Source organism: Equus asinus, chromosome 8 (assembly GCF_041296235.1).
Source record: "Equus asinus isolate D_3611 breed Donkey chromosome 8, EquAss-T2T_v2, whole genome shotgun sequence".
In the NCBI taxonomy this organism is placed as follows: Eukaryota; Metazoa; Chordata; class Mammalia; order Perissodactyla; family Equidae; genus Equus; species Equus asinus.
In genome coordinates, this window is record NC_091797.1 from 11,245,501 (window position 1) to 11,262,005 (window position 16,505).

Here is a 16,505-nt window from a genome sequence, read left to right on the forward strand (position 1 = left end):
AATCATTTTTACTATACAAAATAATTAATCACATATCATCTGTATTTATTATAAACTAATTTTTGAAGTTTAATACGAATATCCAACCTATAAAAGATGAGTGTTTATTTTAAATTCCAATTAATAAGATCCTGTGTAAAATATTTATAATAAAAACAATAACAAAATATTTTCTGTACTTCAAGATGCATTGTTGTATTCAGGGAAAAAGTAAGTAAGTGACTCTCAGACTCTTTAAAAGAGGAGTCGTGTCAGAACCAGCAAATTTGTTTGGACCAATGGGCAACATGTGACGGTCAAGATATGTGCTAGTATATCCTCCACTTTGCAGGTGTGAAATATCTGAACAAGGTATCAAGTAAATACAATTATTTTCTATCTATGCACTGTTGTAGAATCTAGCCTGAAGTTTTTTTTTTAACTCTAAGATTTTTTTTAAAAAAACCAATAACATTAATCGCTTTTATTAATAAACCTATATTCCAGATAAAGAAATTGATCTTTTGACAACCAAAATGGCTATGTTTTAGGCCAGGTGGCAATTTTATGTAATTAAACTTTTATTGACCATTTACTATATAAAAATTCCTGTTTGGAGTAGGTGAAGAAATACAAAGATAAGAAACAAAACAACAAGAAAATATGGCTGTTTCTCTGAGGTATCTTACTCATAATAATAAGAGGAAGGTCGCATAATAATTATAACGCAAGTGGAAAGTGATTAATATGATAGCTACTGCTTTTCGAGAACTTGCTGTGTTCTGGGCACCATGCAAAGATTCCCTCTCTCAAATATCATTTCACCTTTGCAACACACAAAGGTGGAGTGCGCCTTTTGTTATCTACTTCCATTTTAAAGATGGATAAATAAAGGCATAGGGATGTTGGGACTTTCCTAATATCATGCTCTTTACTAAGTTAGGGAACTCACGGTGAATTTAAGTTTTTCTCACTTCAAATCTGGCACTCTTAACTCTGGCATTGTATCATCTCCATTATCAAAAGGGAGATACAGAAACAGAGCTATGGGTTTCCCAGCAGGAGAAATTAATTTGGATAGGAATTTTCAAAGTAGTCTTTGTGGAATTAGAACTGGAAATTTTAAGTATAGGTAGGATTCGAATCTCTTAAAAACGGGGAAAAAATTTTAGAGGAAAACGTGAGCAAAACCATCAAGTAAGGAAAGGGAGATGATCATTGAGGAGTCATTAATTCATTCAACTTTCATTCAAAATTATGTGAGTGTTGTCTATGTGCTCACCTGTGCTAGGTGACACTGATTTAAAGAAAATAAGCTCCTGTCTTTAATTATTCAAATATAGAATGCATCGATGGAATGGAAATACTGGAAAATATTGATCAAGTCCCAGGAAATTCTTACTATTCCTCATATCCCACTACTAATCCCCTGGACCCTATAATGTGCAATCATAATGAACTAGTTATTATTCACTACTTTGGCTATAATCTTTCACATCTCTTTCCAACTATGTGAACTCTTTCTTCTACATGGTAATAATTCTTTAACACCAAGCTCAAAACGACCTCCTCTTGAAGCCTCCTGCACAATGCCTCGTTCCTTCCTTTATTATTCTGCCTTGCATCACAGACATCCCCAAAAGCGTCACCACAACTGTATTGTAATTCTACTGTTCCATGTTTGTCTTTCTCATCTTTAGTGCCTGTCTCTTTGCTTCTTTTATCTCCTTAACTATTAGGATTTGGCCTGGAGCAGTTATCCAATCAATATTTTGGGATGGAATAAATGTAGAAGTAACACAGTAGCTATTTCTAGGACAATCGAGATGAGTAGATATGGAAGGTGAGAAAGAGCAAAGCAGCCCAATGACAGTCCGGAGCCGGCCTGGACCGGTCAGCCAGGCATTGGAGTTGCTATGAGCTGACCTGGCGCTCAGAGTTGTCCTGTTGAACTTAAATAGCTCACAGAACACCAACATTGGACAAGACCACCCTGTGGCCAAAAGGGAGGAAGATAAAAAGAGGACCACTCAACAGTCACGTCTGAGCACAGGTTAAAAAACAAGAACATTGTTCAAACCTCGAAAATGACCAAACATCCTCTTTCCTGGATAGTATCAGTGAGTGTTCTTTCTTTACAAATTAGGGCTTTGTCCTACTTCTCTTCTTCTCACTTTCTAGAAGAACTTCTACCAAATGATAAAATTACCTCTGCTTCCTGAGGGCACCCAGTTCCAGAGTAAAACCCTGCCTCTTTGAACCTTGGCCCAAATTACCTTACATAATTCTAACAAGTCGTTTCTAACACCCTTTTACTGAGGCCCCCTATGGCATCTGGCCCATGACATATGTTGAAACAAGTCAGGAAACCCCACTTTGTTCATCTATAGCTGTGCTCGCAGTGTTCTATTGTCCAGGGCACCAACACAAAGCAGAGAGAGAAAGATTGAATACACAGGAGGAGAGAAAGTGCTAAGAATGAACACAGGACATTGGGAGCAAGGCTCAGGCGGAAACACTGGCCTTGGAAGGGAAGGGGAAAATTTTTGCCCGGAGACAGAAGTTGTGATTATTACTAGTTGAAACTCTGGTGCACTGCACATTAAATTAGGAGTCACAGGTTCAGATACTATTCCTGGCTTTGTAGTTAACTAACTTTGTGACATTCAGGAAGTTAATGCTTTTTATCTCTACTGTGGAGAAGATAATGGAGGATAATTGGGTCTATATGGAGGTTATTGGGTCAAACAAGAGAGAAGAAACAAAAATTTGAAATATATTAATTTTATGAAATTAATACCTTATTGTTATTATTATTTATTAACTTAATTATTAAATGTATCAGTTTTCATACCAGTGCTTGATATGTATAGTTGTTATCACTATAGTGTTTAAATACCCACTGAGGGCTGAGTACTGGGCCCAACCGATCAAAGGAGGGCAGGTAGATCATGCAACCATCTTCATCCCAGTTCCGAAGCTCTTTTTATGTAAGACTTAATTCTTTGTGTCCCTAAATTGCTTATAGTTTTTAAAACAAAATAATATATAAATATTGGATCATTAATTACATTTTGTAAATTTCAAAATTATGTGCATTGTATTTTAAATTGATTTAGGGAATCTATTTGTTTAGCTATCATATTATCATGTTTATTTAATCATCTAATCTTTCTTTTTTGATTTTCCTTCTTTACAAAACTGTATTCATGAAGCATTTATGAGTCAAGTAAAAGTATTTTAACTCCAGAATATTTGGAAGTCGATTGAAATTGTTCTTTGAAACCAAACATTCGGGGGACAATTTTCTCTCCTTCGGGTCCCCCATTGCTGTGGTATTAAGAGGCTCTTAGGGTTTCTGGAATCTGGAGTTTACCACACTCTCTGGAATGGCTATCCATTCAAACAAACATGTACATGTACACTCGCTGACCAAAGAATAGGCTTTTATACGACCAAGTTTATGTTTCTCAGTGGGCTAGTCAGTGAAGAATGTCTTGTGAAGTGATACATCTTGGTAGTCACAAGATATCACTGCTTTTTTTCCTTTACACTAAAATGCAACACAGATAAGTAATAATTCTATGAGTAATCTCTTAATGATTTTTTGCACTCAGCAGCAAACAATGATCTGTATTCTTTCAACAGCTGGCTAGGCTCCTGGGAAAGTGCTATCTTTTCTTTGCAGCTACTGATTCTATTTGTGTCGTCCAAGTTACAGCCCTTGTGTGGGAGATTAAGACTGATTGCCCGTGAATGCGTCTCCTTAAAACTGCAGATAAATCACTAATAGATAAAACTGCGATCCTCTGTTAATTAATTCTACTCCTCAGATATTGTAGACATGGAAATATTTAGTCAAGATGTTTCTATACAATTTTTGTTAAGGATAAAGTCATTCAGAGAGGTGTCCATTTGGGGAAAAAAAAGAGACTGCAATCAGTCATTAACTTCTAAGTCACATCTCAACAATAAAAGGTTTCAGTGTATGTCTTTAAACACAGGAAGCTTAATCTTTGCAGAACTTTGGCCATTTAGAGCATTTAGAATGTAGTTTGGTGCTTATAGAAGGCAATCCTGTTTCTTTTCACTCTCAGCCCATTAATCACGAAATGTGAATCTTTCCATTCATATTTTCCCTCTTGTATGCTTTGATGTTGCCACTTTTCAAAACCAAAATATAATAAATTAATTCTCTGGTTCTGTCAGTGTAGGTGAGCTTTCACTTTCTCTAGGTCGTTCACATAGATGGAAATATGCGGAACATACAAAAACCTGCTTCCTAGAAGCAGAAGGAAGTATATTCACCACCATCATTATGATTGTGTTTTCAGTGGTAAACTATAAATTTTGATGACTTTTTGATGGTTTATTTTCTGTTAGTTGCTCTGTGTGTGTGTGTACACACACGCACAAAGCAACTCTTTTTAATTTTTGCAGAGAGCATTGTTGGCAACCATTAGCTAAATAAACATAAATAAACAATCCTGTATTGATAGACCTATTTAATTTTTATGGTGATATTCATTGGTTTTACATCCAGCAATCTTCAAAACGGGCAGTGTCATGAATGGCAATGGGAGAAGAGCATGTGGCATTGGTGCAATGTACGCTTGGTTGTTGGCCCAATGTAGCCCGTTGATCTTGTTAGATGTGTAAGCAGATATGAAAACAGCAGTTTGGGCAGGTCATTATGTTCTCTTTTTAAATATAATTGAATTGATTGATACAGTATGTGTGTTTTAAATCTATTATATTTGTTCCTGAACTCTCTTTTCCATCTCACACGACGGAAATGGTGTCTATGGTCTGGGATGAAGGAATGGTCTCCACCAGAGAAAAGTGCTCACCCTCTGATCTCAGTGTGTTTTAACACTCGTCTGAGTATTCAGCACGTATGGGACTGGCTTGAATGAGCTAACCCTCTTGCTTGTTTCCTTTTCTTTTATCTCATTTGTTTTGCTTTGTTTGTTTTGTCCAGTTATTAAGAAAGTATTTTCTACCACTAAATAGGAATGTAATTATGGTTGTTGTGGAGTCCTGCATAATTTTATCTGGTAATACAGATTTTATTAGAAATGATAATAAAGATCATTTAGGAAACTCATGGTATTTAGTTGATGTAACATGTAAATGAAAGAGTGAATTGAAAGGACCAAATATTTAATGTATTAGGAGGCAAAAAACAAAAATAGTATATACGTTTCTGATTTTTTTTCTTGTTTAATTGTTTATCTTTTAAGCTTTTCAAGCCATTTGCAGTTACAATTGGTGATAGCAAACTGTAAAGTACAGAGAAAGAGAATGCTCAATATTTACCAAAATCATCGCAATATGAACAAGCCAAAAATATCTCCTATAAAAAGCTTACATTTAAGGAATATAAAATGTGTGTGTACATTCTTTTTCATCTGTTTTGGGAATGATGTTTTGGTAGTGGATCTAATGGAGAAAAGGTTGGAGTATGGAGAGATCCAGCTGGTGAGTTATAATTATTTTAAAATATGGTTGCAGTAAAAGGATGACCTTGCATATGAATATATGTAGTACATAATATTAATTCAAGCTATGAATACAGTCATTTGTTTATTCATGCAAATTTCCTCATATAAGAAATGGAATCAATAATAAGTAAGTGAATAAAATAATTTTTGCTAAGATAAAGATTGGAGGGAGTGAGTTCTAGAAGAATGAGTAGAGTTCAGAAAGCATGGCATCTGTCTAGTAGGTGCATCCGAGAAGAGAATGAAAGCACTGAAAGAAGATCAACTTTCCTGAGGGACAATTACATAAAACACACCAACAAAACTACATTCAGGAAAAACAAGCAAACCCAGTGTTGGTTTGTCGAGGGCTTGGGAATTGAAATCTTGACTCTGGGATGAAATCTGTTCTCCCAATTATACATCTTGGGCTCTTGGGCGAGTTCTAGAAGCTAATAGAAATAAGTGACGTTGTGAGGATTAAAGGAAACACATGCCAAACAAATGACTAATTAAATAAATGATCATGACTTTCTTCAATGGGGAATGCAGCAGGATGATGCCGAGTGAAAAGATAGGACCAGATTTTGATCCATCGCTACACTATTTCATTCAACTACTATTTATGAGAAGATTTCTTTGCATTAGGCATTGTATTGTGTTAGATGCTGCTTACACATTGGTGATCAACTTCCTGATTCTCCAGCCTGTTAACACTTTTCTGTGTACTGCTGAGAAACGTTGTTTAAATATATTAACCATGAGCTAGTCCCTAAGTACACAACAGTAGGATGTCATTCTGTAGGTGGTATGGACATTGAACAAAGATTTATAATGAGCTTTAGAAGACAGACATCTGTTCCCGCCTAGCTGTCATCACCCAATTTCTTATTCTTAAGTCAGGGATATTAATATTTGACACCTCCCCAGCATTACTCTTTGAGGTGACTAAGATTACCTTGTGAATATTTGTGAGCATCATTAGAAGTGCAAGGCTTTATAAATACAAGTTTTATTCCATTACTCATTCCAACATGTCCCATAAAATTTACTAGTGCAATTATAATTCAAAGCAGTGGGATATAAGAATTTGAATCATTGAAAATTTGCATTGCAACTTTATTCTGTGTGGTATATTTAATATAAAATTTTATTAAACTCTTTGAAAATTTGCCCCTTAAGGGGTTAGGTTAAATAGCCTGGATTAGAAAACTCAAATCTTATAATAATGGCTGAAATTCTAGCTTTCCACTTTATTACACTAACATCTCCCAGGGGATTCCAGAACAGTAGATGACTTTACATAATATGAATTCAATACTTATCTGCATTATGCAGGTGTGTGTTTTACATTGGGTCCTAACAAATTCATGTCAAAGCTTTTATTTCCAGGACTATAGGTTTTTTTGGTTTAAATTTCAAATATAAAATTGATTGTAAATGCAAAATTGAATAATAATTGTTATTACTTAGAATTTTGAATATGGACTTTCACAGTAAGAAAATATATTTTTTGAATGTCTAGTTGGTGCATATATCATAAAGCATGAACTTCTCAAGCAGATACTGGGACAGTACCATCTAGTCAAACATGTGACCATTTCTGCAGCAAAGCAATAAATATTTATATAAAGTCGGATAGAGACTTTAAATAGCCTCCAGTCAGTTAATTTCCAGTTCTTATGCCAAATGATCTTGAAACCAAACTTTCAGTTTTCAGAGCTTTTTGAATTGTAAATGTTAGATTTTAGATCTTTCTGAGAGCATAAATGCTTAATGAATTAGGACAAGGTAATTATCTATAAGCAGAAGTAGCATATCCTGGCATTTAAGAACTATAGCTTGGTGGCATCAAATGATAGGATTCAAATTCTTTGGCAAGGTATTTATTCTTTATGCCTCCTCAGTTTCTTCACCTTCAAAATCAGGATAACGACCGAACCCACTTCCCAGATTGTTATGAAGTATAATATATTAATATTAATAAAAAGCTTAGAACAGTACCTGGCATATAATAAGTGCCATTGAAATACTGTCTTGTAATTTCATTTAGGTTAGGATCAGAAAAGAATAAATTTCCAGTCAATTAAATTTTGTCCTCTGTAAACAAAAGTTGCATCTCATTTTAATGTTCATACATGCAAACTTTCAGTTCTTACGTATCCAGTTTGTAGGTCTTTTCTTCCCTTACGCTTTCCCTCTCACGTGGCTCCGTCAGGAGAAAGGACAGATGGAGACAAAGGAGATCTATTCAGTCTATTCTCTCCCAGCAGAAGATTAGATAGAAAAGAGGTTTGAATTATGGATCAAAATAGGATCCTAAAAATGGGGTTATTTTCCTTGTTTAGGGAAAAGTTGATTAATGATCTCTCTAGAAATGGGCCTCTCTTAGGACCAAGATAATGGTATTTTAAGAAAACAAATCTTCATGAGTCATGCGAGGTGGTAGGAGTGTGAGCCAGACAGTCTTAAGAGCACCATCCTTGCCAAGCGCCCCAGAACTAAAGTGCCTTCAGGTGTAGCTCGCGGTTTTCTCTTTGCTAGTTTAGATGTCTGGGGCGGGCAGGGGGAGGATGAGCTCCTCATTCTCCTAAACCACCTCCTACTCCTCTGGGAAAATAAACCAGAGATTATTTTGGAGGAAAGGCAAGGAATTGTGGGTTCCTTTGTCATGAGCTTGCTCTCTGACATGGACCCCCTCTGGCACTGGAACACGGAAGTCTAGCAGGTTCAGCTCTCCAAAATCACAGGATGATCACCGTCCTCTTCTCTCTTCCTTAATCTTAATCCTTCCTCCAGTTTAGGACCCCGAGTCTCATATATCCATAGCAGTGTTGACCTAATTTCAGTTAACCTCCTCAAGCTATTTTTGTATCTTAACCCAATTTTCGAACCTTGTGAATTCATTTGTACAACTTATACATTTTTTGTAACAAAATTTTAGCAATGAATCATGTCATTGAAAATATTTAGAAAACATTACTGTAGGCTGTAATAGTGAGACATCTTGCCCATAGTGCTTTGCAGTGGATTTTTTATAATCCTGTCCTATATTATCCTAGATAACTGAGATTTTAAGAAACCTACCAATAGTGAGAAACTTAACACCATCAAATGATATTGTCTTACTAAAAATGAGCCCTTTCAATAGAAAGTTCCTTGAGAAAGTTTTAGAGGCCCAGTAGATATAGACTGTATCAGATAATACACTATCTTACAAAGCCAGATTATATAATAATATGCCTGAGACTTACTGTCCTGAATTCCTCCAAATTCCTTAGTATGCTCAACAGGAAAAGTTTTCTGGCTTCATTTGCTAGGAAGGGTGCTGAAGGGGAAAATATGTTCCTCTCTCAATTCTGAGCAAGACCAGACAGAGGTCTTTGGGAAGCTTTAAGCCACACCACGGTTAAGGAGGTTGAACTAAACAATCTAGAGAACTAATGAAAGTGGCTTTTTTAAAATTTTTTTTTTAGAAAAGGAGCATTTCATTGCTGAGAGGAGAAAAGAAAACTCTTCTGGGGAAGATATTTTAGAAATAATCTTTCTTGTGAACATGAATTTGTTTTATTCACTTGACCTCTCAAATGTCATAAACCCAGTCCTATGTGCCTGCAACTCCTCAGTCCCCCTTCCTATTTTCCTCCCCTGGCTGTCCTAAATATTACCACAGCTTCACCTGGAACACTGGAGTTTTCTATAACATATTCCTAATTCCTGTATGAACCCTCCTGTGTTCTGGTGCTTGATACATACTAGTAACAACTTTACAACCTCCACTTTTTAAAATGTTTTTGGATAGCTTTTCCATTTAGGGTCCAGGAATTTGTATAAAACCACAGAGGTTATATTGCTTTTGAACTAAAGGCTATTGGTTTGTGGAATTTCCGTCAACTGGAAACACGTATGAGCCTGTGGTTTTAGTGTTGTCCCAGTTTTATAATATCCTGCTTGTTTATTTTCATTTTCAAAGCTGGAGAATTTACCATTAATTTCCATATTTTATAAAGAACTAACTTTTTTCCTTCCTTGTTTTTTTCAGTTGAAAGAGACAAGGATTTTTCTCACCAGCGGAGGCATTACAAAGAATTCCGGTTTGACCTTACTCAAATTCCTCACGGAGAAGCCGTGACAGCAGCTGAATTCCGCATCTACAAGGACCGGAGCAACAGTCGATTTGAAAATGAAACAATCAAGATTAGTATATATCAGATCATCAAGGAATACACAAATAGGTATCAATTTTATATCTAGCTTATTATTCTAGCAAATAAATGTTAGACTGTAGTAAAATGCAGTGATAACCCATGTGATTATCCAGTCATGTTTTGTTTGAGGGTAACGATGTTCAAGACCAGGTATAGACACATTGAAAAGTAAGCAGAAATGATCTGAAGAGTGCCTTATGCATTCCACAGCTTTCCCTGCTCCTGACACCAGTCCGTGTACAAAATGGTCTCACACTTCCCCATATGTGCTTTCCAGGCCCGTTGTCTCATTTTGTAAATGAGAAAACTTTTATTCTGCACACATGAAATTTATTATTAAGATGATTTAAATCACCTGGTGTTTTGTAAGTTGGAGAAGAGTGGCTTTAATTTTCACTGGCATAAGTGTAAATTGTATGTGTTACGTGTACTTTGATGTAGGACATCGTATTTGCAACAGGTTCTGATAGTTCACCTGCCTGTCTTCTGTCTACAAAAGACAATTCAAAATGGTACAAAAATGGACAGATAATCTGGAACACTAAATGTATGAAAACTTCAGAGGATAATGACTGCAAATAAGCCATCAAATACATGAGTTAGAAGGGGACCTTAGCAGTGTTCTCTGACCTTTCACCTATTGATGTGATCTCTTGGGCAACATCTTTTACAAGTATTGAGTCACCTTTGTTGAGCAGCTCTTACATTTTCTGAAAAAAAATTCTTATTGAAATGTTATATTGAGGTGAATTTTTTTTTATTTCTAGTTCCTGACATTTAGATTTTTCTTGGTCTTCTAGCATTGCAGCGTTTCCCAATGGGTGTTCCATGGAACACCATCCCCTCAAATACTCAATGAAGAAAACAACAGAAAGCTTCTGAAGTGAAATGCATTTGAAGAGTCTCCCTGTTAGACTATCCTCTAAGGGATTCACAATGCGTGTCAGAATATTAAAGTCTCAGAAAGGCTTTATAGTAAAGAAACTTGTCAATTTTGTTTGACCTCATCTTTCTCAAAATTATTCACTATGGAATCTTTTTCTTTGGGTGTGTAATATCCTATGAAATACTGGCTCAACAGGACACACTAATAAATACCGATCTATATACACTCTTACTTTAAGAGCAGTAATGCTAATGCAGAAAGATCTGTGTTTTTCTTAGCTTTAACAGTTACTAGCTATTTGTGGATGAGTTTTTGTTTTTTAAATCCCAATTTAATGGTTCCATTTATAAAACGAAGATATTAATTTTTTTTCTCAGACAGATCCTGACAGCCTATACTACATTTTTTATACTAAATAATGATGGTATCTTTTAAAATTAAGTGATAGGAATTGAACATAACACTCCAAGTATTATTTAATGATATTGTCATAATGAAGAAATGTTTTATTTATCGTTCTCTTTTTTTGTGTCTGTTTCCACACTTGAACTGTGAGCTCCTTAAAGAAAGGATAGTATCTCAAGTAATTTTTTTTTTTTAAAGATTTTATTATTTCCTTTTTCTCCCCAAAGCCCCCCGGTACATAGTTGTATATTCTTCGTTGTGGATTCTTCTAGCTGTGGCATGTGGGACGCTGCCTCAGCGTGGTTTGATGAGCAGTGCCATGTCCGCGCCCAGGATTCGAACCAACGAAACACTGGGCCGCCTGCAGCGGAGCACGCGAACTTAACCACTCGGCCACGAGGCCAGCCCCTCAAGTAATTTTTTTTTTAATCCTCAGCAGTACTAATTTGCTTGGTATGAATTAAAGTTTTGTAATCATTGTTATCCATGATTGGAATACTATTTCCATTAACATAGCCTAAAATGCTTGAACTATCTTTACTTTTGGTCATTCACAACATATCTTTATGCATGTTAAATTTGTAGCTGTTTGCTTAACATCTCAAGAATTTTTAACAGAAACCATCTCTATTCTCTGGAATACATTTACTGATTGTTTGAATCTAAATACAGACTTTTACACTGATCACAATTAAAGGTCCTAGCTTATATTTAGGTCCATTGTTCTATCGTCTCAGGATATTTTTGACTGTCATCCACTGAACTTGCTACCCCTTTGAGTTTTCTTTTTCCTCTATTTTCTAAGTCTCTGAACTGTACAATTTAAGACATGATAAAAAAGATGAAAGTAAAGGACTAATTGGAAAGTTTATTGATAATTTGTAGATTTATTTCTGAATGAACTCAGGCTGATTTTTATTAATAATATATTTTGGAATATTTATGGGTATTGATGCCTAGCTTATCATATTTCATAGTTTTGAGAAATTTCATTTCTCTTAAAAATGGGACATTTGTCTATCTTAAAACTTTGGTATTTCTACAATTACACTCAATTTTAAAAATAATACTTTCAATGTTTCTACAATTACATCTGCATGCTCTCTCAGTATTCTTGGATATAAATTAAATACCCAAGTCTTCACACATAAAATAAGTCTTCGCTTATTTTAACACGTGTTTTCATCTACTCTGAGATCCAGGATTTCACTGATATTTTGCTCAAATGTTTGAAAAATCATTTCTAACAGCTGAAGTACATTTATATCTTTGATTGGTATTCTCTTGCTTTGCCATTCCAAACTCTAGGATAGCATAGATTGGATAGGTTCCTATCCAACTTACTGAATATTGTTTTGAAAAATTCAATTCAGTAATTTCAATTCCATGTTAATTCATTTCTACCAAGTTCACATTTTTGAACACTTACAATTAAGTATTGTTGCTGAATTGTGATTTTTATCCTGGAGGGTTATATTTTACCTATTATCTTCTGTGGTATTTGTTTTGTTAATGTGTATGGGATGTTTTTCCTCCAATTATCTTTTCCAAACCCTGAAACATACAGGCTCTCACGTGCATACCCTACATTTCAATTTTATGTACAACAGGTGAGAGGATCTCTGACAAATGCCTTCCTTGTCTTTGAAATAGGCCTTTGTCCATTGCCGGGGGTTCATGAATCTGCCCTGGAAGAAAAGGCAATCCTGTGCCCTGTCATCGTCTATAGATCTAGGATTCACTTTCTGTACTCCACTTTCTCTTCCAAAGAAAGACATTTGAGGGACAGAAGATATAGAAACAGCACATGTGCCTCTTGGAATATTTCAGGTTTCTGTGTAGAATTTCCAAGTCACTATAGAAAGCAGTAATGTATAACAATAAGAGCATAGATTTTGGAATTCCCACGTGGGGAAATTGCTGGACATCTTGACGTCTCGGTTTATAAATCTGAAAAGAATAAAAGCAAAAATAAGTGTTTGAGAACAATAAAAAATATTTCAGATGATTTGGGAAGGACTAGTTCTTATCACAGTGCAAAGACCACAGTTGATACTTAATAAATCCACTGGCCAATAAACACTCACATAGCTTAATCGAAGAATCTATTTCCCTAGAGTTTAGAGGATTTTATACATAGGATAACCAAAAGTAGGTTATTATAATAACAGTAGCTACCATTTGCTGACAACTGCTTTTATGTAAACATACAGTAAAATGATGCTAGGTGCCTTTACTTAATACAAAATTACCTAATATTTGATTCATATAAAGGAATTAGTACATTTGTAAGTCTAGTAATGAAATGAATCCCACCTAACCTAACAGCAGTGTCATTGGAGCCATCTACAAACTTGCTCCTGAAAACACAAGTTCTAGATAAATAGTTGAACTCTTCTTTAAAATATAGCGGAAGAGGTATGGGGATGGGAAACTGCTTATTTATTTCTTTTTTCTTTTTTTCTTTGTATTTTATTGAGGTCATATTAGTTTACAACATTGTGTGATTTCAGGTGTACATTATTATATATCAGTGTCAGTGTAGACTGCATTGTGCTCACCACCGATGTTCTAGTTTTTGTCTATCACTATACAAATGTTCCCCTGTGCCTGTTTCACCCACCCTCCTCCCCACTTCCCCTCTGGTGTCCACTAACCTTTTCTCTTTATGCATGGGTTTGTTTATCTTCCACATATGAGTGAAATCACATGGTGTTTGTCTTTTTCTGTCTGGCTTATTTCGCTTAACATAATAATCTCAGTTCCATCTGTGTTGCTGCAAATGGGACAATTTTGTCTTTTTTATGGCTGAGTAGTATTCCATTGTGTGTATGTATGTATGTATGTATATATATATACCACATCTTCTTTATCCTTTCATCAATTGATGGGCACTTGGGTTGCTTCCACATCTTGGGTATTGTGAATAATGCTGCAATGAACATAGAGGTGCATAGATCTCTTTCTATTGTAGATGTCAAGTTCTTTGGATAAATACCTAGTAGTGGGATAGCTGGGTCATATGTATTTCTATTTTTAATTTTTTGAGGAATCTCCATACTTTTTTCCACAATGGCTGCCCCAGTTTGCATTCCCAGCAGCAGTGTATGAGGGTTCCCTTTTCTTCACATTCTCTCCAACACTTATTACTTCCTCATCTTGTTACTAATAACCATTCTGATGGGTGTGAGATGATATCTCATTATACTTTTGATTTGCACTTCCCAAGTAATTAGTGACATTGAACATCTTTTCATGCGCCTGTTGGCCATCTGTATATCTTCTTTGGAAAGATGTCTGTTCACATCCTCTACTCATTTTTTGATTGGGTTGCTTGTCTCTTTGTTGCTGAGTTATATAAGTTCTTTACATATTTTGGAAATTAACCCCTCATCAGACATATTATTTGTAATTATTTTCTCCCAGTTGGTGAGTTGTCTTTTCGTTTCATTGATGATTTCCTTTGCCTTGCAGAAGCTTTTTAGTCTGATGTAGCCCCATTTGTTTATTTTTTTTGGGGGGGGGCAGCTTATTTATTAATTTACTTACAGAAATGTCAGAGATATAGAAAAGTTAGACAAAGATTCACATATAAATGTTTATCACAGTGTTATTGTTTATGATTGCATAAATTGAGAACATTTCAATTTTAAACAGAGGAAATAAACTCACATTCCATTTCCTGGAAGGTGGAAATGCTATACCTAATATATCAAGTAGAAATTGTGTTTTAAAAATATTTGATAACACTGGAAAGTGTGCAGATTATACCATTCATTGACCAAAAGCAGGAAACGTAATTGCACATATTATAATTTTTAAATAAATTCATGTGGAAAACAGATCAGAAGGAAGCATCAAGTGTTCATTGCAGGCTTGTGGGTAATTTTCAATTTTGATTCTTACCCCTCTCTGTACTTTCTAGATTTTTATAATGAACGTTATTTTTATAATCAGAAACAAGGATAATTATAGTTGAGAGATAGAGAAGATAATGAAACAACTGTATGTTACACATTTGTTTACAAAATAGCATTCCCAGCTTCTCCAGTTAGAGAGGGGCAAAACCAAACCAAAACGAAACTAAACAAAATCCCAGGATTTAAATAAGTTGCTCTTATTTTTTCTTAAGCTATGGAAGGCATTTTTTCCCCACAGAAAATGAAGAAAATAAATTATTTTTCTTCTCCCTTATTTTATGGAAAATTTTGTGCCACTTGGGAACCTTGACTTTGGTTCTCTAAAAGTGAAGAGAAATAGATTAAAAATACCTATATATCATGTGATCGCAGTCAAAACTGAATTTCAACTTGAAAAAGTAATGTAAAAGTCCAATTATTATTAATTTATTTAATATCGATTATCTGTGGTTTCACATATTTCTTAAATCAAGAAATAAAATAAAATGGGGCCGGCCCAGTTGCGCAGTGGTTAAGTGCTCATGCTCCGATTCGGCGGCCTCGGGTTTGCCGATTCGGATCCCTGGTGCAGACATGGCACAGCTTGGCAAGCCATGCTGTGGTAGGTGTCCCAGGTATAAATAGAGGAAGATGGGCACGGACGTTAGCTCAGCGCCAGTCTTTCTCAGCAAAAAGAGGAGGATTGGCAGCAGATGTTAGCTCAGGGCTAATCTTCCTCAAAAAGAAAAAAAAAGAAAGAAATGAAGTGGAAGGGCCAGCCCGGTGGTGCAGTAGTTAAGTTTGCATGCTCTGCTTTGGTGGCCCAGAGTTCGCTGGTTCACATCCCAGGTGGGGACCTACACACCACTTGTCAAGCCATACTGTGCTAGGTGTCCCACATATAAAGTAGAGGAAGATGGGCACGGATGTTAGCTCAGGGCCAGTCTTCCTGAGCAAAAAGAGGAGGATTGGTGGCAAATGTTAGCTCAGGGCTAATCTTCCACACACAAAAAAAGAAAAGAACTAAAATAGAGGTAGGAAAAGAAACTAGCTCGTACCCCTGGCTATTTTCAATGCTGAAGTCGCCTCTTAAAACTTCTTTCTTCAAACTTAGGGATTTCATCTGCTCAGAATTTTGAATTAAACTGAGAAACAATTGAAAAGTCAATGCAGACCATACTCTTTCGTGGTGCATTTGACAATGCATACATACACATATGTGTATGTACATATATAATTTTTACATACATACCTATCTAGGAGTTTTGGTGGAGATTCTTACAGTAATTTGGACTGATGCTTTGTAGATAAGTTTTATATTTGAGACATTGTCTGATCTATTAACCACCTATTATATGAATTCTTTGACAGCGTTATGTACTCAAATTAAAAAAAAAAAAGACCCATTATGTCATCTCTTTCACACGTACTTATCTTAGCAAGACTTAAAACTCTTAAAATTAGATATTTTATTCCTACCATTTCCCACCTCCTCCATTTATCCCTACTCAAATTTAAATGTGTGCAATTTAAAAGACTGTTCTGATATTTATCCAAATCTTTATTTTTCTTGGTAAAAAGTTAACACACTTTGCATCATTTCACTTATTTAATCTTTTCATATAAGGCTGACAGCCCCAAATTC

General features: G+C 35.4%; 1 protein-coding gene across 1 annotated transcript in view; it reads left to right on the forward strand.

Moving 5' to 3' along the window:
- The window catches only part of BMP5 (bone morphogenetic protein 5), a 115,510-nt gene that overhangs the window by 49,978 nt on the left and 49,027 nt on the right, over positions 1-16,505 (forward strand). The window contains exon 2 of the mRNA XM_014851756.3: positions 9,505-9,697. Coding sequence (XP_014707242.1) covers positions 9,505-9,697 — 193 coding nt within the window. The remainder of the gene's footprint in view (positions 1-9,504; positions 9,698-16,505) is intronic.